Consider the following 23,170-nt stretch of genomic DNA (forward strand, 5'->3'; position numbering starts at 1 on the left):
TAGTGTGGAAACCTCTGAAATTCATAAATAAGAGTTGGAAATAATACAATAAGATCTAGGAAACAGCTGGAAGAACCTGTGGAAATCACTCAGCTGCGCCCCAGACGCTGCTCAAGAGAGGTGTTTCTATGACTGGTGGAAGTCAGCTCTTAAACCAGTTGGGGTCTGCAAGGAAGTGGGTGGATGCTATAGACCTGCCTATATACCAGAACTGATAGCCTGAAACTTCAGGTGGTCTTCCTGGAAAGAAGGATGTGAGAAAATCCAGGAATCTTGGCTGCACTTGAATCAAGAAGAGGCTAGAGGAAATAGCTGAAAAGCTGGGAGGCCTCACCTGGAAAAAAGCAGCAGCCAAGTAGCTTTTTAACATGTGTATGGGGAGACTCTCATCAGGCACTAGCAATGGGCCTCAGCAAAGAACAGGCTGGGAAATCACATTGGGAGATCTTGGTGGAGTGCCAGAAACAGTCCAGAGAGAAGGGCCTGAGTACATTTGCCTGTGAGAACAGGATTGGTTCTGCAGAAGTTTCCTGAGGCAGGTATGTGAACAAACGGCATTTTCATTTGGGGCTGATGTGAGTGGTCTGAGCTGGAACAGCCCTTTGGTCAGTTTGCATCAACTCTTCTGGCTGTGCCCCCTCCCAGTTTCTTGTGCACCTGGCAGAGCATGGGAAGCTGAAAAGTCCTTGACTAGCATAAGCAGTACTCAGCAACAACTAAAACATCGGTGTGTTATCAGCATTCTTCTCATCCTAAATCCAAAACACAGCACTATGCCTGCTAGTAGGAATAAAATTAACTCTATCCCAGCCAAAACCAGGACAACTGATCACAGGACTGACTGAGATACAAGAGCCACTTCAACTGTGAGATCTCAGAACTCAATCTCTTTTCGTAAGCAAGTTGAACTGAAGTATTGTATAGATGATGACAGAAGATAGCAGAACTGTGGCAAAAATAAATTTGTAAAACAAAAAGGGGCAAGCCTTTGGCTGAAATACTGAATTAGTATGCCAAATATAAGCAGAAGATGCATGGACTTCAGTTGGGACAGATACAGTTCTGTGCCTCCAACAGTATTTTTTTTGTGAGCAGATGCAGAGCGATATTGAAAGTTCAGCTGCTGAAGTGATCCCATTTTTAAAAGGTCTTCCAGTTCATCTATTTTCCATAGCAGCTTTCTGAATCTGGTGACACTGATGGTGTTTTTCACACTTGCTTGAGAAACATCAGCAAAAGAGGCAAAGGAAAACATGACTCCTACAGAAACAATTGATATTCCTTGAACAAATTCACCAGTGATAGATGAATCTTGGCTGGGACAGCTGCCTTGAAAAACACAATCCCACTGTCACAGGCAACGAACAGTTTTGTTGCAGGGAATTTGACTTAATTTATTGCCAACTAAGAAACTTTTAGTTACTGATTCTAGTACTGAAGAATAAAGAAGACAGAAGATCACTTAGGGAAAACACCCCAAATACCACCTGGATGTCTCTCCTACCTGCTTCCTGGCCTCAGTCCCTTGGGTGAGGCGATGGGGAGCACGATATTGGGCTCAGTGTGTTGTGATTGCTTTTCTTTTGCTCCTCCATGTTTCTGTCTCCACTCCTCTGGCATGGGCTCCTCCACTGCCTGCAGACCTCTTGGAGGTGTACCCTGTGTCTTGTTTTGTGCATCTGCCCCTGCGTGGGTATCTCTCTGCTCTAGTCCTCCTCAGGAAACTTCTCTTATGCCTCCTTTTTCTCCAGCGTCCTCCTGCCTTCACTTCTTCCTCCTGCCCTGGCACCTCTCCCCTCTGCTCTGGTCTCTTTTGCCCCTGATTTTTTGGTTTCTCACAAAGGCTGACTGTTCTTTGTATTTTCTTTTTTTTTTTTTTTTTTTAAATATTCAGGGCTGGGGTTGGAATATGTGTACACCCTGCATTACAAAACATGCTGAGGAGCATATGGTGAATGAGAATAGTGTGTAAATGTAAAGCGCAAGTATTTTAGAATGCTGCATAATACAACTTCATGATGGAGGAGACTGAAATTCTTCATATGAATGTTTTTCTATGCTTTGTATGAAGTGTGTTATGGAACATATATTTTGAGCCCAAAGAGTATTTATTACACAGCACTGAAATACCTCCAGGCACACAAATCTCTGTATGACTACTTTAATTTTGTATTGTATCATAATAAACTCTGAAGCTAAAGAAAGGCAATGAAATAGATGAGTTAATGGATTTCATAGGGCACTTCTGATAATGGTTAACTGTGGTTTAAAGTCTCCTTCTTTATTGCTCTCCTTCACACACACTTAAGCAATCATTGTCCTCTGAGAACTGGTGGATTGTGGTGTTATGTGCTGGGAACTTTTGCTCCTAGGATAAAAAAAAAAGGCAAAACCAAAAGGGGTGCAGATGGTCTCTTTCCTCCAACCAAGTCACCTCTTTGTGTATCACTCTGTAGAGGTCTGATTTTCACCGCGAGTCACTGGCCTGTTGCAGCACACTAGCTACCACTTGACCACAGTTAGGCAGTGCCTTCTCCAGTCCTTCTTGCAGCTAAAATACAGTTTTCCTTTATTTTTCTGAGCGCTGGCTTTGACTCATTTGTCTAAGTGCTTTGCCTTCATTACTGCTTTTGTTACCCCATACACCTCACTACTGGGAAGTGTCCTAAAGCGAAGACATGCTGCTTCCTAGCAGTGAAGATTTCTTTGCAGAATGAACACACATCTCTTGTGAGATGTTTGCTGGTGGCCTGGTAGGGGATGTGGTTGCTTCTGATGGCCCATAGTAAAGCCTTCAGTTGTAGCTGAAGTTGTACCTGCATCTCCGTACCGCTCTTGTTAGTGTTTAACATGCTTAGGTTATGGAGCAACATTTTCAGAAATGGCTACTGATTTAGAGAAGCTGAGCTCAACGTAATGTGTTGCAGCAGTGTAGAGCTGCTCAGCAGGACAAGGGTTTTTAAGACCAGATGCACCCATTGTCGTTCTAGTGTAGCTTTGCAACACTCTACTGTACTCAGGTGCTCCGGTGTGCTGTTGCTCTGCATTCTGAAATAAGCCAAAGGCAAACAGGGCTTCTACAGGGGCAGCGCTTCTTCACTTAGTGTAGATACTTGGAGTCCAGCTGTCTTCTAGTACTATCTCTTCATCAAGGCAAACGGTAGGAGAAAAGGGGTCTGTAAAATTAATTGTGAGAGTCTGACCATTGACAAGTTCATGATTTATTGAGTTAGGGCGTAGCTTTTAGTCTCAGAATTCCAAGTAACTTATAATGAACCCAGTCTTCACCGCTGTTTCTACAGAGCATGCTGTTGGTTGCTCTACAGCTCCTCACTTAGCCACTGACACAAACAGTATTCAGGAAGAAGAGCACAGCTTACTACCTGGAGCTGTTATGAATATCTGTTCTCACATAAAGAGAGATATATTTCTGCACAGTTCACTATTGCAGCTGAGCATAATGTGTGGATGTTATGCCTAAGAGAAAGTGATATTTGCCCTTACAAATTTGGGTAAAATCTCTGTGCTCTGTTACTATCTTGAAGTGCTTTTTAGTTAGAAGAAAGAGTAAGAGTGGAGGCTTGGGGAAATGTGCAAAAGCGCTCAACTCTGGCTTAGCTGTGTTCACGTTTCACATAATGATAACACTTCTGCAGAGTTTAGCAGCAGAGTTTAGCAGGACCAAGGTTAACCAAACACAAAAGTCTTATGAAAGGAGTTTCTGTAGCAGTGCGTTGTAAAATCCACACAGATCAGTCTTAATCTATTGAACTTCTGAGGAACAAACATGCAGAAGCAATTACATCAGCTGTTTGCATAAATACATTAACCTTTCCACTTCACCTTCTGCCTGTGCTTGTTTTGTAGTCCAGTTTGGGTGTATCTCATTTGCAAGCTCGCTAAAGATACCAAGACATGTCAATTCATACCTCAAAAAAAGAAAAACGGTTTCTTTTTACCTCAGAATCTGTTGCTGAAGGACATTCTGGTAAGTAAAAATGCTGATTGAATCTTTGCTTTTATTAATACTTGCACTGAAGAATGCCATATGATGACAGTTCAGTCGTATCTCCCCCAATGGAGAAAAGAAAGAACCAAATTATTTTGAATAGACCTCAGATTAGTGTCTTCGTCTGTTTGACAAGAATTTGTCTTATTTGTTTAGTATGCAATATAATCTGGCATAGACAACTTTAAACTTCTGCTTGAGAGAAGAAACTATGGACAGGTCTTCTACAGGTAGACTTGGAGCTGCCACATATACTGGAATTACAATTTCATTTTTAATTCTGTAATGAAAAAATATTACTTTATGCACGTTTATTATAGGTGATCATTGAACTCTGAATCTCTGAAATGTTTGGCATACTAAGTGTTGATTCTCATCAGAGCTACATTCCAGATACTGCTGTAATACTACATATGGCTCTTTTGCCATGCTGCTCTCCCTAATACAAGTTTACATATGCTGTAGGCTGTACAAAGCCATTGTATCTTCTGGGTCTGGAACTGCAAGACAATGCTTCAGCTCTAATTGCTGTTCATTAAATTCAGCTATTTTCCACACAGCTTTGTTTACACAAATAGGTATCTAGAAGCTATGTTAACTGACTGGAGGAAGTTTGAACCTCCAGCAGACATACTAGTGACTCAAATTACAGTAAAGGTAGCAACAGTTCCTTTTATGGAGGACCATTGAAATGTTAAGACTAAAAGTAACATTACCTCTTCCTTTTTCCATAGTAGAAGGAAAGACAAAAAATCTAGTGAGAAAATGAGGGTGATGTCAAACAGCCGACAATTTGCAGCCGAATTTTTCTTGTGTGTCTGTATTCTCAGGATTCTTACTCATTAGGTGGGAATGGCACAGTATGAGACCAGTGATACTAGTCTGTCTGTCCAGCCCCTAGTGAACAGTCGAACAGCTGCAACACCACTGCAGCATGTAGCATCATATCTTGAATGACCAAAACCACTTGTGTGCTTTAAAACATTGCACTGTATGTTGTAATGGTGCAAATAGCTGAAGGCAGTAAAACTTACCAGTTGTTCCAGGTTATGCCATTCCTGCTTGAGCAGGAATCAGATCCTCTGGTTGTGAATGAATTTCGCAATCTTCAGGACTCAGTTTGCTTCAGGGTTGTTGACTAACTAGCCAGATGACAAACTTTGGAACTTGGCATTACTTATTTTATTCTTGATTGCACAAATGATTTCTGGGTCTGAAGTTATGACCACATGATGTTTCTGTCTTTCATCTTATGTTCTTGTGTCTTCAAACTGTGGTCAATTTTTATCAGTGAAGGTGCAAAGTAACTTAAGTAACTGATCAGGATTCTGATTCTCTGAGTAAACATACTAGCAAGAAATTTCAGTAAGATAATGCATGAGGTAGGGATCAATGTAGTACAGATAGCTGAAGAGAGGCTTTACAGCTATCAAATTGGCTTTTTCGTTGTTGTTTTGCCTTTTTTCAAGCCTCTAAATTGTTGGACTTACTTGGAAATGCTTATGAAATGCACAGTTAAATGTTTAGCTTCAGCTTGACTGGGGAAAACACTAGAAACAAAACATAAACGTACTGTAATTGCTGAAAATTACACCAGTGAAGAAAAAACCTGTGAACCTCTGTAAGCAAATCTCATGTGACATTGAGATCACTGTAGCCTCTGTGAATAAAAGGGGCACATACATTTTTAGCACTTGTGCTTTGCTTTTAGCCTGTTTTTAGTTTGTATTTGAGTGAGGTAGTATTGATGGCACAATGGCTCATCCATTCAAAGCTACAGGCTAGCACATTTCACTTTTCCTTTCTTTTTGATTATACTGAAAGTTATTACTCTACAGTTCTTTTATTAAATTAAACTTGCACTTAAACTTTGCATTGAATTACAGATCTTTTTGGGGTACAGAATAACTCTACTTATCTTTAATTTCATTCTGATGTTTATTTGCTTCCAGACCAGATTGTCTTTAAAAGTAAATTAGTAGTTTCAGGTGGACATTCAATCATGCTTCTTTATTAACTTCTTCTTTGGGCCCTCAAGCCTATGCACATATGTAACGGTACTCATTCCTGCAAGAGAAGTTATTTTAGACTGGCAATTACATAGATAATTATATAGGCTGTTGCAAACAGCATAAGTACCTGGCTGTTTGACACAGACAGTGTTGTAGATCCAGCCGTGTAGTTGTGTGGCTGAACATGTTTTGGATGCCTTTTTTTGTAATGATGGTGCGTGAAGATTGGTGCATTTTCATCATGTTGTTTCCAGAGTATGCAACTTTTCAAAGCTGTATTTTTTAAGAAGTAATATGGATTGCTTTTACCTTGTTCAGTTACCCTGATGAGACAAAGAATCTCAATTTGTCCCCTAAATTGTTCATTATCTTTTAACAAACCAAATGTATTTGGCATACTCAGATCTTACTTGGACAGTAAGTCATAGGTGCTAAGGACACAATAGGTAAAAACTTTTCTCTCCAGTACTTTTGTCCTTATAAAAAAGACCAAAACTCAGAAATATAACTGTGGAAAGTTGTGAGTGGCCAATGCATGTCCCTGAGATAATGTCTGCAGATGCTTTTCTAAACTCAAATGAGCCAGATAGTTGTGGATAATTGCTGGAGTGGACTTCAATCTAGTGTACCTGTTTGCAGGGAGAGCAATGCCTCTTGCCATCAAAGAAGGTTGACACGAGATCTCAGAGGTCCACACGGGAGGTAGTGACCCTTCGGCTGTAAGTGCAGACCTCTGATAGTTATAAAATGTAGATCAAAACAGGTAATTCACACAGAAAATGCAATACAAAAGTTTAAAATAAAGAGGGGAAGAATGCAAAACCCCTACAGAAAGGTCTTAGCTTAAATACTTCTTCCAAAAGTACTTCTTGTATCTTCTGTTCTCCTGAAACTAATATTTCAGGATGCCTTTGCAGGCCTTTTGCATTGTCCCCTCACCTGGGAGGCTACTGGCCTGGGCAGATGATAGTAAAATGTCAGTTAGGATTCATTTGAGGAGAGGAGTGAAAACAGGGTAAGACATACCTTTCAGAATATAAGTTGCTAAAATTGCCTCTTGGCAGATGCTCTATAAACAGAAGTCTCTTGTCCATTGGAAATGGAATTATATTAATAAATCACTTTTTTGTTTTTATCACAAAAAGAAATGTTATAGCTGTCTTATTTTTATCTTCTAGATAAGATGTGTGATCAGATAAGTGATGCTGTTCTAGATGCTCATCTCAGTATTGATCCAGATGCCAAGGTTGCCTGTGGTAAGTACGATACAGATAGAAAAACAGATTAATGAAGTACAAGTAATCCATGTTGATATAACATCCCACGATCCAAAATTCTTGCAATAGCTGGTTGGTAGTCAACACTTCCACAGTCAGTCAATAGGCCAACTCTGGCATACTGACTCAGAGGAGAAGGGAAGGCAGGACAAAAGCTGCAAAAAATGAACAGAAAAAAGGAAATACATAGTACTCCAGTACAAATTAAAAATTATGAAATATAAGAAGTAGATCAGGAGAAGCCAGTGGTATCAGGAAAACTATGGTTGGCAGGGCTAATGATAATGAGGAATCTAAGAAAATTAGGGAAAAAGAGAACTGAGGAAAGATATATGTCAAGATGCATTTCTTCATAGAGTGAGTAAATGGTGTTAATAAAACTCAAAATCCCTTTACAGAAGCAGGGTGATGCCCTTGGTTCACAGGAAGATAAGTGCATAGTTCATTTGAATGTGATTCTGATCAAAGTGGCTTGCCTTTTTCTTGGGACTTTCTGTTAGGACAACCCTGTGTTTTACATGGACATTGTCACTAGCAACATCACCTCTTCCAGAGGCTAAGAACATATCAAATTCGAATGAGCTGGGTTGCCAGTGGGGAATGGACACAGAAAGGGAATGCTTCTAAAGAGCTTTCTGAATGCAGTCATTTTGTTCTTAGAACAAGCCATCAAGGCCATAGTTACAGCACAGAGGACTAGCTGCATCCCACAAATACAGTGATCTAATATGACACTTATTCTGGAAAATCTCACGTGGTCCTTGATGCATAGATGTGAGCAGTGAGGATATAAGGGGGGAACGGTTTAGCATATGCATTCAACTTGATGAAGCATGTATTTCAGTATTGCAGGCAGTGATGCTTCCAAAACTGCTGAAAAGCTGGAGATCATAACAGAGAAATGCTGCAAAAATGACAAGGACTGAAAAATGTGTCATAAGAGATGTGAGAAACATGATCAGTTTTTCTTACCAAAAAAGATGACTGAGATGTGCCATGATTACATAGATAAATCCCTGATCTCTGTAATCTGTTGGGAAAAAAACATATCAAAACTGCTGACTGGAGTCAGAAAACTTGAGTGTAACATTAAAGCATAAGTCTGGAAAAGATAAATTGGTTGACCAGACACAGAGTTTTCCAGAAAGTAGTGGGCTGGAGAACAGAAAGCAGTTATGGCACTCAATACAGGGTGTACTGGGTGAAAATTAGAATTTCTGTTTAGTCGTGCAGGCCTTGCCTCAAAATTTCAGAGAAAAATCTCAAAGCGTTATGTAAGTACTAAGTCACTGTAACACTGTATTTTACAAAACTATGAAATGTAGTTTACGGAGATGTTAAAACTAGATTCTATCTACCAGTAGAAAAATATATCTGTGGTTCTCTGAGTTCTATTTGCTGCTTGAACTTCTAGGATCAGCAAGTTTTGGATACGAAGTTCTGAATTCTTACACTGGCACTACCTCATTTCCACAGGATGGAGCTTGTCTCTCTTTGTGCTGCCAACAGACTGGGTAGCAGTAAAGTCAAGCAAGAGAATACTGGCTGCAAGTAGCATAAAGCAGAAGGCAGAAAATTATTCTACTTCCTCTCTGATTAAGTGGATTTTTTCTGATTTGTGTTCAAAAAACGTGTAGATGTCGCACTTTGGGACGTGGTTTAGTAGGCATGGTGGTGTTGGGTTGATGGTTGGACTGACGATCTTAGAGGTCCTTTCCAACCTTAATGATTCCTAGTTTTACTTTCATTAAAAAATAATCCAGCCACCAAGCCAGGAAACATGAAATTAATTAATTATTTCTCTACTCTTAATTGGTTTAGTGGTGGACTTGGTAGTGTTAGGTTAATGGTTGGACTTGATGCTCTCAGAGGTCTTTTCCAACCTAAATGATTCTATAATTCTGTGATTCTAAGTGAAGCCAAATGCTTTCTTAAAAAAGTCCTTCCCAGTGTGCCCAACAAATGAGAGTCAAGAGAGAAAATTAACTAACCATAAGTCAAGATAGTACAAAAGAGAAGGTGGAAGTTTCTACCTACTAATGGTGTTCAAAATATTCTTTGGAGGAGAACTAAGCATGTAAGATATTACCCCCCATTGAACAGCCCAAAACTTTATATGGTAACTTTCTCTTGGGTAGAGCAGATGGGGGTGTTGCTTGGGCTCACTTACAAGTTGCAGCTATATATAGTGCAGCTCCTGAGCTGTGTTTTCTTTTGGTTGAATTAAATTTCAGTCAGGATGGAAAGCAGTCAAAGGTAGCAAGATGAATCTTTCTTATCCTGATACTAAAAAAGCATCATCATGCCATGAAGTCTTGCATCACCATCAAGTTTTGCTTCGCAGTAATGGGCCTGGGAGAGTTTCTAGGGACTGTTGGTGGTCACTGCAGCCTTATTCTTCCATGTCTTTAAGCCGCAGTTCCCCAACTTTGTGTTCTTCCAGAGAGGCCTCCCCTTTTTGTAGTGACCACGTGGGAAAAGCTGAGAGCTGTTCTTCTCTGCCTCACACCTGTAATATAAGGTCTCTTCCCCCAGTGCAGGATTCACAGCACCATACGTGCCTCACACATGTAGGTCGTCTGCTAGGGTGTAGGAGACAGGAAGAGCACTGCTGGTCAGTAGAGCAGGGGCACAAGATCGAGTGTGAAAATAATGGTGCCGGCATACCCTGCACTGTAGTAGTATCACTACCTGGGGTTGATGTGCTGTATACATTGAGGGATACTATATTATTATGGACTCTCACTGTGTCCACAGTGTAATTCAGGGGTACTGTGCCAGCTAGGGTGTAGCTTCATAGTTCAATATAGACTAATTCTTCTTGCAGACAGACAGAAAGCTTGCCCTGTGCTAAATTCTCAGCTGCTTGTCTGGATTATCTAAGCTAAGCTGCCAGTTAAAGCTAGCTCTTTATGTGATGCTGCAGTCCATAGCTGTGCAATTTTATAGCATATTCCTGCCTGTAATACTTAATCTTGGAATCAAATAAAATTACTGAAATGAGATGGTGACTGGATGATAAAAGTGATGGATGAAATTCAGTGTAGGCTAATGCAAGGGGGAAGGGAGCAATCTTATCCCTGTATATAGAAAGTAAAGTTTGCAATTCACTGCAAGCATTCAGAAAAGAGATTTTTGGGTTGTAATTGATATATTTTTCTGTTAAAAAAAGTCAGTGCTCAGTAGCAGTAAAAACCCAAGCTGACTGTTAGGACTTGCTGGGAAAGGAATGAAGAGTGGAACTGAGTAACATCATTAAGTCATATAAATCCATGCTTGCCTGTCTTGAATACTGTGTGCAATCTATTTCTCTGTCCCCATCCCAAAAAAGGCTATAGTAAGATTGTATGGCAAGAGTAATGAATATGATCATAGCTGCACAATGTCTTTCAGTGAATAGCCTAGGCCTCCTCCATCTGGAAAAGAGAGGCTTCAGTTAGATATGAAATAGAGCTATACAGTTGTAGGTTGTATTGATGTGGTGAATTTTTTGTGATGGCTTGCTGTAACTTTTATCACAAACCGGAAAAGTTTGGAGGCCAGGTGGGTGCTTGAAACAAACAATTAAATAAAATATGAAATGATTCTGCACAAAATTTGTAATGAAGTTGCATAGCTTCTTGCTCCAGAATCCCGTAGATGCTAAAAGTTTTTGTGGTTGCCAAGGGCAACTGGGTGAATTACTGTAACAAAAATCTGTCAAAGACTGGTAATGCCATCTGTTAATAAATGATGTCCCTTTAACTTCAGGAAGACCCTGAGCTGAAATTGTTGGAGACCAGGAAAGTATTTGAAGAAATAGCACTATATACTTGATCTGTTCCTATAGATGTTTGCTGCTGGCCACTGTGGAGATAGGATAATTGGGTAAGATAAACCCCGCCCCCCGGAGGCATTTTAATGTTTGTAGCAGCTGAAGAGAAGAGTGGTTGCTCACAGACATATATGTATGCTAAGGCTTTACACTGAGTTTTCCCCTATGAGTAATTCTCTGTTCATAGAACCATCTGGAGGAACTCCCTGTGTAACTGTAAAATAGCAGCAGTAAAATTCTGATTGTTTATCTTTTTTCTGCAGAGTGTGTAGCAAAAACTGGAATGATTTTGCTTTGTGGAGAGATCACATCCCAGGCTATAGTAGATTACCAACAAATTGTAAGAGAGACCCTTAAGAGGATAGGGTATGATGACTCTTCCAAAGGTGAGTGAGATCCTTTATGTGTTCATTCTTGGGTCTGTTCTGCATGTGGCCAAAGCCATGTTTTTTATGATCTTCCAGAAAATAAAATTAAATGTGTATCCAGGCCTAGCAGAAAACTGCACAGATGTTGATATGCATTTTTCAGTGCCTGATACTGAAGGAGCTATAGTAAATCGGCATACTTGAAAAAGACTTATTCTTGAAAGTGCCAGGTACCTCTTGCTTCTCTGATGCAGATCTAGTGTTTGCACAAATGTCAAAAGGTGGTTACATCTGCAGGTTTGTACGGTGAATGCTTTAACACTGATGTTCATTGTCCTTGGGGTGCATAAGCCTATGAAGTTTAAAGTTCACACCCAAGGGAATTCTTTACGTATTTTTAACATATTTCCCAAAGCAGCTTCCTTTCAGCTGTTGAACCCCTTACCTGACTCTTCCCCTTCAGTCTTCCCTTTTCATGCATGACATATACGTCTTTTCTCTAATTCTATTGAACCCTAGAACCTACTACAAGAAAAACTGAATACCAGTTTCTGGTAACACTTTCCACTCTCCTCTCCCAGCTTTAATACCTAAATGGTTTAAACCCTAGTCATCATAAGCAATGTAACAAGCTTTGGTGGGGTAGCTTGTAGGATTATGCTTATTCTCTCAGTTTCAAGAGCTCAAGTTTCAACTAATACCACTAACTTGCCCACATCCTGAGGCTGTTACATAAATATGCTGATTGTCTGCTTCTATTAGCAATACAAAACCTAGTATAGGAAGCTTACATGCTTAGATTTTTGAAATTTTTAGTCAAGATAACTAGATAATCCCTAAAAGCTTCTCTAGCAATTTGTGAACTCTCAAGAATGTATGAACTAACTTTACAAAACTGCCTTCACTAGGACTGGACTATAAGACTTGCACCGTTTTAGTGGCCTTAGAACAACAGTGTAAAGAGATCAAGCATGCTGTCTGCCATGGCAAAAGTGATGATGACATTGGAGCAGGGGATCAGGTAATGGGACTTAATTCCAGGCACTTACTCAAATTTAGTTTAAGCACAAGCAGTTAGAATTGTGTTGGACGACAGCCTTTCCTTAAAAGCTCTTGTGCAAAGTGTTAAGAATTAGCAGCTAAACACTGTCCTTTGGGGACCCTGGTTTTACTTCTTAGGCATCAAATGCTCTGTTATTTTAGTTGTCATGCATGGGGAGAAGACTGAACAGTCTTTATAAGCTTTTTGTCTATTAAGCCTTTACAGTGGATTCTTATGCACACTTAAGGCAGAGTCATTCTTAGGAACCTGACCCTGCTGTAGCTTTGATTCTTGTGCATGCAGATACATAAATATTATTTGAGGCTGTATGACAAAGTGTATTCACCCTGCATGTTACTGCTGTCTCTTTCTAGCCTTGGGTGGTTTTAAAGTATTATGTGGCAAAGACAGGTGCAGAAATGGAAAGAGAACATGGAAACGAGTGGCTCATTTCACTGGTTTTCAGTGCAGTTCCCTGTTTCTCAATGCAGGGTTTGATGTTTGGCTACGCCACTGACGAAACTGAAGAATGTATGCCCTTAACAGTCCTCCTGGCACACAAACTGACTTCAAGGATAAAGGCTCTGGAACGGAATGGAACATGGCCCTGGGTTAGACCAGATGGGAAAACACAGGTTTGTAACATAGATGCATAAACTATAAGGGTGAGAAACAAGAGAAATCATTGACCTTGTCTATTACTAAATCAGAATTTATGTTTGTCAAAAATGCTGCTGTCATTTTCACATTCCAAGGTGGTGTGAGTATCATATGGTACATTTGTGTGTAGCACACGTTTGTCTTGGCAGGTTTCTTCAAAGTAACACTTGTATTTTGCTTAATTTCCCCTGGAGATTAAGATGATTAACAAATTACTGACAATCAGCTGTTTTCTTTCTGAATAAATATCAGCCTTCCAGAAACATGAACTGGGATAGTGCTATGGTTTCTCAGTTAAAACAGGGCTGTCCTTGATTCAAACCTCATATATACTATAACTGATCAATCGTCAGAGCCACTGACAGCTGTGTTGCAGAGCTGAGTGGATGAGTCACTGAACCTACTGTAAGAGTGATGCACTTTGGCAGTCTCAAAGTCAGTAAATTCTCTGTCTTCCAGGCTGTGAAATCTGCAGGAGAGGAGATGAAAGCCATATATGTGGCATTTCCAAGACAGCAAGGTGTTTTAATCTTAATTTCTGTTGCTTAGTGGGGATGAACTGCATTGAGTTACACTGCTGCCGTTGTTGCAGTGCAACATGGGTTGTGTCCCTACCTTTTGTCAGCAGTGCATAGAACATGTGAATATACTGTTTTCTTTGTGATGTATCTATCCAAACATTTTAGAAGGGTGGGAAAGTAGACAGGTCATCTTAGTCTGTAAGAAAACCAATACCAAGGATGGAGAAATGCCAGTATATATTTGCATGTACATAAAAGCCTTGCAATAGGTAGCAAAGGATACAGCCCATCCCATAATGATCTACAGTTGCTCATTTTAGCAGGGTTCTCCAAAAGTTATTTTGGCTTTACTTTGGTGTTTCAGTATTTGAAGTTATGTTATCATGCCAAACCATGAATAATTTTAGCATCTGCCAGTAAAATCTTAGGCTTCTGTAGCTTTCTTGTTATTTTGGTTCTCTGTGGTGATACATGTAACATCCTTTAGTTAACTCTTTTGGTAGTGGTACTTCAGTACTTTCTGTATTTGTTTTTTTCTTACAGTGATTTTAAACATAGGCAACAATTCATAATTTTTCATCCCATTTCCCTTCATCTGTTTATTTTTTGCTGCAGAAAATAAGTGTGAGGTTCATTTTCATTTTTCACACTGGTGCTCTTGGCCTTGAATATTCACTGTCCTTTTTTCTTCTCTCTAGGTCACAATGGAATACAAGGAGAGTAATGGCGCAGTGGAGCCCATCCGAGTGCACACACTTGTGATTTCGGTACATCATGCCCCGGACATACCTCTACAACAAATACAGAAGGAGCTAATGGAGAAAGTTGTTAAAGAAGTCATTCCAGAGAAGTACCTTGATGAGGGCACAATTTATCATCTCCTTCCAAGTGAAAAGTTTATAGAAGGTGGTCCTAAGGTATGGTACTCTGAAAGAGGACAGCCTATACAGATGCGGATTGTACTTTGCCACATGCTTGTAAATGTTCTCTTAAACAAAAGTGCAATGAACTGGTATACCTTTAAGCAAGAAAGTCTATACATTTTTAAGGAAGCTTCAGTCATTTTAAAACTAGAGCTTTCCTACTGCACAGCTGTCATCTAAACTGAAGCTATACCTGCTTGGACAGCCAAATGTACAGATTCTTGGATCTTTGTCTTTCTTCCAGAAAGTATTTTAAATAACCAAAAGCCAGCCCTTAAGTTATATGCTAAAATGCCTGACTGAAAGTATAGAGTAAAAATCAAAACCAGAAATAACAACAGACCTGATCTTCTACATTGAAATTTTTTAGAAAGCTGACCAAATTTCAAGGGAGACCTTAATGTATTAAGTCTCAATACTTATTAAAATTTGGCATGCGTTCTGCTTTCCAGATACTGGTACTAGGTAAGCAGGTCATTGCTGTGAAATTGTAAAAAGTTTTGTTACACAAGACTGTCTAGTTTTGTATAAAGAGTTCAATGAAGGATTAAAACTACAAGCTGTGCTTATGATAACACTGGGATGATGTAGGGACACTGCTTTAATTTAGGAATAAATGTTAGCTTTACTGCCATATTACTTACTTGGAGATTTAAAATTACTGGATTAATGCAGTTTATCCTCTTTCAGGGTGGAGTTTCTCAACACTCTGGAGTTCATTTATGGCTTGCAGTTACCAGCTTTGCTAATCTGACAGAAAGGCAGTAATTCTCTGCTGGTTCAACAAGTTGGATCAGCTCATCAAGTTGTAGGAGGCAAACAAAAGTCCATGCAAGAGGGTGGGACTCCATTACTGGGGGCACAGACAGGCAGAAAGAAGAAAGAGTAGTAGTACCAAGTAGTCCTTATGCCACTAGTGAACCATTAGGGTGAACTCAGCTAGAATTTCTCAGTACTCTTGTGGTGACAGCACTGAGCTGCAGCTCTACGAAGCCCCTGCATCTCCTTGGTACGTGTATCTAAGTGAAGCTTGTAACCTTTTAGGTAATTTGTGATCTGTTTTTCAGAAAGGCTTTTGTCTCTCTCAGTTCTTGGCCTCATCAAGTGTTACTGAGTGAAGTCATTGGCCAGTAATCCAGAGACAGTATTTCATGATTGCTGATTTGAAGGGAGCACACTTTTTGTGATGTTTACAGTTGTGCCACATTCTTATCAGTCTTCAAAAGTGGCTTAGTACATCTCTGGAAAATACTCCAGTCACGTAGACCTCATTCATGAAACAGTTGCATGTGAAGGCGAACACTGTGAACAATGAGTCATATCTGTGGCAAATACAAAACAAAGCTGTACCCAATAACCTAGTATGGGATTGGGTAAACTGTTGTGTCTCATCAGTGTATTCAATTGTTTGTCGTGCAGAGTGATGCTGGACTGACTGGCAGGAAGATCATTGTTGATACCTATGGAGGCTGGGGAGCCCATGGTGGAGGTGCATTCTCTGGAAAAGATCCCTCCAAAGTTGATCGTTCTGCAGCATATGCAGCTCGCTGGATCGCAAAATCTCTAGTGAAAGCTGGTCTCTGTAAAAGAGTATTAATTCAGGTAAGAGCAATGGTGAAAGTAATACACCATAACAGAAATTCTGTCCCATGAGTGGTCACCCCCTCAGAATACATACTACCATCACAGCCCCACTCCAGTTTTACAAAAGCATTTCTCATACTAGAATGGGGCTCCAGGAAGTTCCTCTTGGGGGTATGTTATTAAGGAGCCCTATGAGGGAAGCCAAAGACACAGGGCAGGATGGTCCTGAAACAAGGAATGTGTTCTCAGTAGTATTCTTTCTCCAACTCTGTTCCCATCCCTGGTCTAGGTACTTCTTTGCATCATTCTTGCTTTTACTTCCAGCAACTCTAGCGATCCTCTGCACACACATGCATACCCAGCACTCCAACCTGGGCTGCACAGCACATTACAGACAGCTATGTTAGCACTATCTAGACATAGTTGTGCAACCTGCTGTACTATATGGTCATATTAGTTGTAACTTAAACCATTTTAAGCTGTATTTGAAATTACCTTAAAGTTACTATGAGTTCTCTACTGTGTGTTCCCAGTATACTACTATGGTGTGAGGTGTGACTAAAACCAAATTCAATTGTTTTAATTTAAGAGTTTAAACACAAACAACTTTCATCAGTCTTATATGCTCAGAAGAAATGCATTTCCTTCCATGTGCATGAATATTTGGGACTATTAAGTCTAAGAAGTCGAAAGAGGTGTTTTATTGACCCCTAGACAGTTTCACCATGAACTCCATGTGAATGCTAAACAATTGAGGTTTGTCTAGGCAGTTTGCAGTACTAGTTTATACACATACTTATTCTGAGTAGCTGCTGTGTAATAACTTTAACGCAGTACAACAGATTACTACAGTAAAAACTAGCAGACATCTGGCTGATGTTTTCCTGCAGAGGTGTGTTTAAAACCTTTCACTTTGTCCGTGGACCAGAGGAGAGGGCTACTGGATGTGATTATGATCAATGACATAGTATTCAGACATCCCAATTAGGAACAAGGCCCCTTGATTTAGATGTTGTGCATGTGTTTGATACCTGATTAATCTTAAAGTTTGGAGTTAGTCAAGGAAAGAGGAGACTTGGAATACCAAGCACAAATAGTGATGGTTAGCAAATTGTTGATAATTTTTTTTTCTGAGGGGACAGAAGACAAACTTCTGATTTCTTGGCATGCACATTTTGAGTGGCATTTTTGAACATACATCATTGTCTTAATTCTTAAATTAGGTGGGAATGGTGTTATTCCAGTAATTCCCAGAGACCCTCCTTAAATACCTGGGCCTGACTCTAGACAAGACAAGACTGATTTTGTTAACAGCAAACTATGGAGATATCAGATATTAGCAATGAAAGTAAGATGGGAGGAGAGAGGAGGATGGGAGGACAGAAAATGTCCTGTGAAGTCATAGAAGGCTGGATTAAAGATTAACAAAAGCAAAAATGTATCAAGTGGAAATGCGAAAGTGTTTTCAGCCTATTAGTGTCTGTGTGCTACACTAAGACCTTGCCAGCTTCCACTGAGTCTGACAACTAAGCTGACTCTGCTATGGATATTGTTTCCATGCTAACCAGCTTTTCATACTGAAAGGGCAAAATGGATAATGGAGAGAACTGCAGACTAATTAGCTGTACGTTATCACAAATACCATGTAGGCTTTATTTTGTGTGATACAGAATTGTCAGCTTATTGGTTAATGAAAAACAGACTTAGCATGATCTCAAAATTAGCTAAGGGGAAGATAGTCATGCTTAGGGCAGTTTCTAACAAAAATCAATTCTTGGTTACTAAGAAGTATATAGATAGAACTGAGCTATTGGACTATTACTTCTTGAAATCTGTTGAAAGCAGACACAATGAGGAAGACCAGTGAAAGCCACAGAACAGTTTGCATTGCTTAGTGACATTCAAGCAAAACATATTTTCCTCCAAATACTCCATGATGGAAGAAAGTGAAGTGTATGTTAGCCTATACTGCAGCAGACTGTATTTTGGAAAGGGACTGAATGATAAAAGCAAATACATTTCAGGAGAACCTGTCAGTACTGTGCTCTGCAGTGCTGTGGTGAAAAGAAGCTAATGTGATTCTTGGATGTCAGAAAGGAGCCATAGAGCTCCTCTGTCCTCCTTTGAATGAAGTGAAATTACAGGGAATACTTCCTGGGTTACTTTGTCTACTTCTGATAGCTGTGTTTTAAAAATTGGAAATACTGGATTAAATTCCAGGCAGTGCATGGAAATAACTCACTCTGGGAAAACAAGTCTGCAAGTGCTTTAGGAACATGGAGCTTTTTCTCATCTTGTCATAGATCATCTTTTCTCTACCTCAGAAAAAAACCCCAGAAATATTTGCAGATCTCAGTCTCCAGCCTCAAAGGCATGAAATCCTTGTGTCTAGCTGAGGCTGAAGGATGCAGAATAGCAGTACCTCAGGATGACTAGAAAGTACCTCTTTTGCTTTTAATGAATGTCACTTAGGTCTGATATTTGATGAGGCTGAGCATTCTCTGAGGAAAACAGGTAATTTTCTGACATAAAAGACAAATAGCAAAAACATATCTCCTCGTTTTCTTTATGCAGAAAAGGCAGTAAAATCTTCCTCTGATACATAAGATCAGCCTTTCCTTTCTCTTAAGCAAAAAGTAGGAAGGATTGTTTTAACTGTGTTTGGGTTGTATGCTTGTGTTCTACAGCTATCATATGCTATCGGTCTGAGTCATCCTCTTGCGATCTCAGTGTTTCATTATGGAACGTCAGACAGATCTGAAGAAGAACTGCTTGAGATTGTGCGGAAAAACTTTGATCTACGCCTTGGGGCTATCATAAGGTTTGTGTGCTATTAGTATTTACTGAAGGGAATCATATTTTTAATGCTCTCTTCAACGGTTTAATGTTTCTGGCTCCTAACCTCATGCAAGTCACCATCATAAATCTTTAATTGTTGTCATTTCTGCTCTTCCCTCACCAATGTACCCAGAGCAACATACAAGGGCCGATTCACAAATCTGGTGACAATATGTACTGAAAAAGTAAGACTGGTCTAAATTATACCATGTTATATCTCCCAGTAACCCTGGTAGTGTGCTACGTTGCAGTTCATTAGCCAGGTGGTAGTGTGCTTGGTAAAGTGGAATTAAAATTTAACATTAGATGTAGTTAGGCTTTCCAGTCTGTTTACAAGGTGTATAAGGCTCCCAATCCCTGCCTCATCTGGAAGGCACCAGAAATATTGGCTCTTTCTGAAAGAAGTACTGGGGTAAGTAATGTCTCCCTGCCTTTGATCTTTAGGTGGCAAGAACTTGTGAGACAGCTGCCACAAGATGGAAAGGTTCTGGTGCCCTCACTTCACAAGCAATCCCATTGAAATGAGTGGGACGTTATGTGCTGTAATTTGCCCTTGCTTGTGCACAGAACCTGAGTGTCACTCACAATAGCGGCAGTATGGTGTTTGCTGTTGCTGTTCCGGGGATATTGGCCATTTGCCCAGACGAGAAAAGAACACCCTTAAGTGACTAGCCTCTTCATGAGGTGTAAGTGTAACCTACCCTCTGCATCAGAAAAACTGAACATCCAGAGCCTGTCTCTAGTTGTCATGCACTCTTGTGTAGCCTGTTTGAAGTCAAAAAACTTAATTAAAAAGAATCCGGGTTTCTTAAAAGCTCTCTTAAGATTTGGTAAGCCATTGAAATATTGTATGCATTTAAAAAATAGAACAAGAATAAAAATCCTGCCATGAGATGAGCTGTCTTGAAGTGAAAATTCAGTTGTGACCAGAAGCCTCATTGAGGCTACCATGCAGTCAGAGAGGACAAGAAAACCCGAACCTACTTACAGTGCCTCCTTGCAGCCAACCCAGCTATATTCCTTTCTGGAATATTTCTGGACCTGAAAAAGCAGGTCTTTTACACAAACATAATCCTTACACTTAGAGAAGCATGGGAATTACTCTTTTCTTTGAGAGAAGAAAGGGCTGGAGGACAGAAGCAGATCAGCACCTGTCCTTATCAGCAGTTACCCACCTACATTCCAGGGAGCTGTAATTCAACCCTAGCATTTTTCCTTGTTTTTCTCCCTTTCATGGCTGACTCATATGATTCTTTATGTGAACTTTTAGGAGGTAGATCTTCTTGCTTATTTGTAGTACAGCTTCCTAAGACCTAATGGTACAGGCTCATATCCTCAGTCCTGAAGAACTTCTGAATCTCTTGGCTGATTTTCACCAAACTTGGCAGGCTGGACTTCTTAAAAGTTTCATGAAATGCACAACTAATGGAGAGAAACGCTCTGTCTTTCCTCTCTCCAGGGAGCAGCCACCCTGTGAGTTCAGCCCTTATTAAACTCTGTGAAATTGACATAGGAGCTCAAGCCTGAGATAGATACCAGCAAGAACTGACTCTATGCGCAGAGGAACCACTTTGTCACGTAGAGCAATGCGGGTTTTAAAACCTCTGTTGCAAGATGCTAAAACATACATGTGAGCTATCTCATTATTTGAGGAAAATGCTTTTAATGATTCACTTCTCTTTTAAATCCAGAGCTACTAATATCATTCTAGTCTCTACATTCCAGAGGAATCTTGAGTGTATTTGACTCCAAGGGGAGAGATACCAACATGTTAGTGAATAGGAAGTCTCTTTTTATGCTTAAAAAAGGGAAGACATTTCTGACAAGCTATATCAACATTTTGCTGGTGTGGCCAGCCTTTTGTACTCCTTTTCAGAATGCTTCCTGAACAGATATGTTGAGAGTAGAGCTGACATATTTTTAATAGTCTGAGATAACACAAGGCACTACGGCAACTTCCAAGTGTTATCAGTTCACAAGTATAATCAAAACTCTTCTTTGCCTATGTCATTATGGCAGTTAATCGGCATCTGTAATGTATGTGGTGGTTCACAGACACTTTCCTTGATTTGGTGTGCTCAAAAATGCTTCATTTTTAAAATACATTATCATAACCCTGGAAGTGGTGAAGGCAGTTAGAAGGGAAGAAAGCAGGCAAAAACGTGAGCATTGTTTAGTGAATATTTCCATGTTAAATGTTACCTCACAATTTTTAAAATTCTGTAAATGGTGCTGGCTATCCATTCTAATCAACTATGCACTGAAGTACTTCATGATGTCTTACTTTTCATTTAGTCAGCACTCACATTATGTTGGCTTTTGTATTAGGGTCAAGTACAAATGACTGTAGTAGCCATTGGAGCATGTGATCTTGTTGCACAAAATATTATTTGAAACAAGACTTAGCTGCTGTACATCATAACATAAATGACCCCAAAAGCACGAGAATGTGTAATCTCTTCACCATCTGAAGTGTATTCATTGTGCTGTTAGTATTTGTGCTTCTTTCCTTACTTTGCCATTCTTCCACCACCTTTCTCTCCAGCAATTTACGATATGAATCATCTATTTTAAATGTCCTTTCAAAGGTAATTAAACAACATAATACCAAATAGAAGAAAGCCCAAGTAGAGGAAAATGTTTCAGGTCTTCCATAAAATGAAGAGAAACTTCTGTGTAGATACCTGTGGCTAACCATTTAGCACAGCTGCAATCTGCTATATTATGCAGGCTAAAAAGCAATCATCATGACTTTCACCTTTATTATTTATCTAGTCATAATCAGTGTTAAGCCCTACTCTAAATAGTGACTTTGTGCACCTATATAAGCAGTTAAACCTCCACAGTTGTTCAGTCTACTAGATCATCATCTTTGGCTGCTTCTTTTGAGATCATTGCTTAAAAAGCCTAACTGCATACTTACTGCATCTCTGATGCATTTGAAGAAAGCTGACACTTTCTAGTCACTTTAAAATTGAAACCATCAGCTTACTACCTTTCCTGCTGTAAATCTGGGTGATTGGGCAAGGAAACAACACCTAGGTTTTATTGTCTTTCTTCCAGGGATAATACTGATTATCCCTCTGATATGTCTAAATCATAATATACTTTGGAGTAGAGTTAAGTGTAAGACTTGATTTTTTTTTTTTTTTTTTTTCATTTCATTAAGGGAGCTGGATTTGAAGAGGCCAATCTATCAAAAAACAGCATGCTATGGGCACTTCGGGAGAGAAGAATTTACATGGGAAATACCCAAAAAGCTTGTGTATTAAGCTTTTCAGAATGCTTCATGTAATTGACAGGTGGTTTAATAATCAGGTAAAATTTCAAGTTGTTCAAGAAAAGACTGTATCTACTCTTTTTAAAATGACATTCTGTAGTTAATAGATTTACTGAAAATTATTTGTATTTAATTTCTAACTTTCATAGTGACCTTACACTTTAAATGCACGTTGCTCTAACTTACTCTTCTCCTTTCTCTTTGGTAACGTGTGAACAATTTAGGCCTTTGGCTGCAGTCAGATATTAAGTGCACAGACGGTTGTGGAAGTTGAAGTCATTCCGGTTCTGCCAGGGAAGCCCACTACTGCTTACGCAGTTAACTTTGTATTGAAGTGGATGAAGTTGGTGAGGTAACTTCCAATAGCTTCCTGTGAGAGGAAAGCAGTAATAGCACAAACTGCCATAATTCTTTGGGCCAGGACTTCCACAACTACAGCTTTAGTTATCGTCCTTCTAGGCCAAGGAAATCAGTAAAAACACCCGTTTTGGAACATTGTTCATTGTAACCCTAAATATACTTAGCTATGCGGTAGTGTTATCTGTTTGCTTTTAACATTATAGTTTTGTAGATGTATCTGTGAAAACTGAGGAACTCCTATGTTGTAATTCTTTTACTCATTTATAGTTACTCTTTCTCAAACTGAAATTTTCCATGTCTGCATGAATTGGAATTGGCTGTATAGTCTGAATTAAGTTTCATTTGGCCACTTCTGAAATGTAAAAAAAAATTTGTAAAAAACACATTACCTTCTTTTGACTTCTCTGTCTGAAAGCACAAAATGGAAACAGAATTCAAAATCATTTAGCTTCCCTTCAAGGACTAGAGAGGATGAAAAGGCT

The 23,170-nt window shown here is 39.5% G+C and overlaps 1 protein-coding gene across 1 annotated transcript; it reads left to right on the plus strand.

Moving 5' to 3' along the window:
* Positions 1-3,915: 3,915 nt before the first annotated feature.
* On the plus strand, positions 3,916-22,320 carry LOC104024197 (S-adenosylmethionine synthase). The gene is made up of 9 exons (XM_009481774.2): positions 3,916-3,988; positions 7,200-7,277; positions 11,376-11,498; positions 12,389-12,501; positions 13,014-13,157; positions 14,402-14,620; positions 16,046-16,228; positions 18,898-19,031; positions 22,218-22,320. The coding sequence occupies exons 1-9, from the start codon at positions 3,916-3,918 to the stop codon at positions 22,318-22,320; spliced, it is 1,170 nt and encodes a 389-aa protein (XP_009480049.1).
* Positions 22,321-23,170: the final 850 nt, after the last annotated feature.

This window comes from Pelecanus crispus, chromosome Z (genome assembly GCF_030463565.1).
Source record: "Pelecanus crispus isolate bPelCri1 chromosome Z, bPelCri1.pri, whole genome shotgun sequence".
Classification (NCBI taxonomy): domain Eukaryota; kingdom Metazoa; phylum Chordata; class Aves; order Pelecaniformes; family Pelecanidae; genus Pelecanus; species Pelecanus crispus.

Excerpts from the sequence above, each read along its gene's own strand:
- LOC104024197 (XM_009481774.2), top strand. The coding sequence starts at position 3,916 with ATGTCAATTCATACCTCAAAAAAAGAAAAACGGTTTCTTTTTACCTCA. Across the intron at positions 12,502-13,013 it reads ACATTGGAGCAGGGGATCAG|GGTTTGATGTTTGGCTACGC; the intron begins GTAATGGGACTT and ends TTCTCAATGCAG. Across the intron at positions 19,032-22,217 it reads CGCCTTGGGGCTATCATAAG|GGAGCTGGATTTGAAGAGGC; the intron begins GTTTGTGTGCTA and ends CATTTCATTAAG.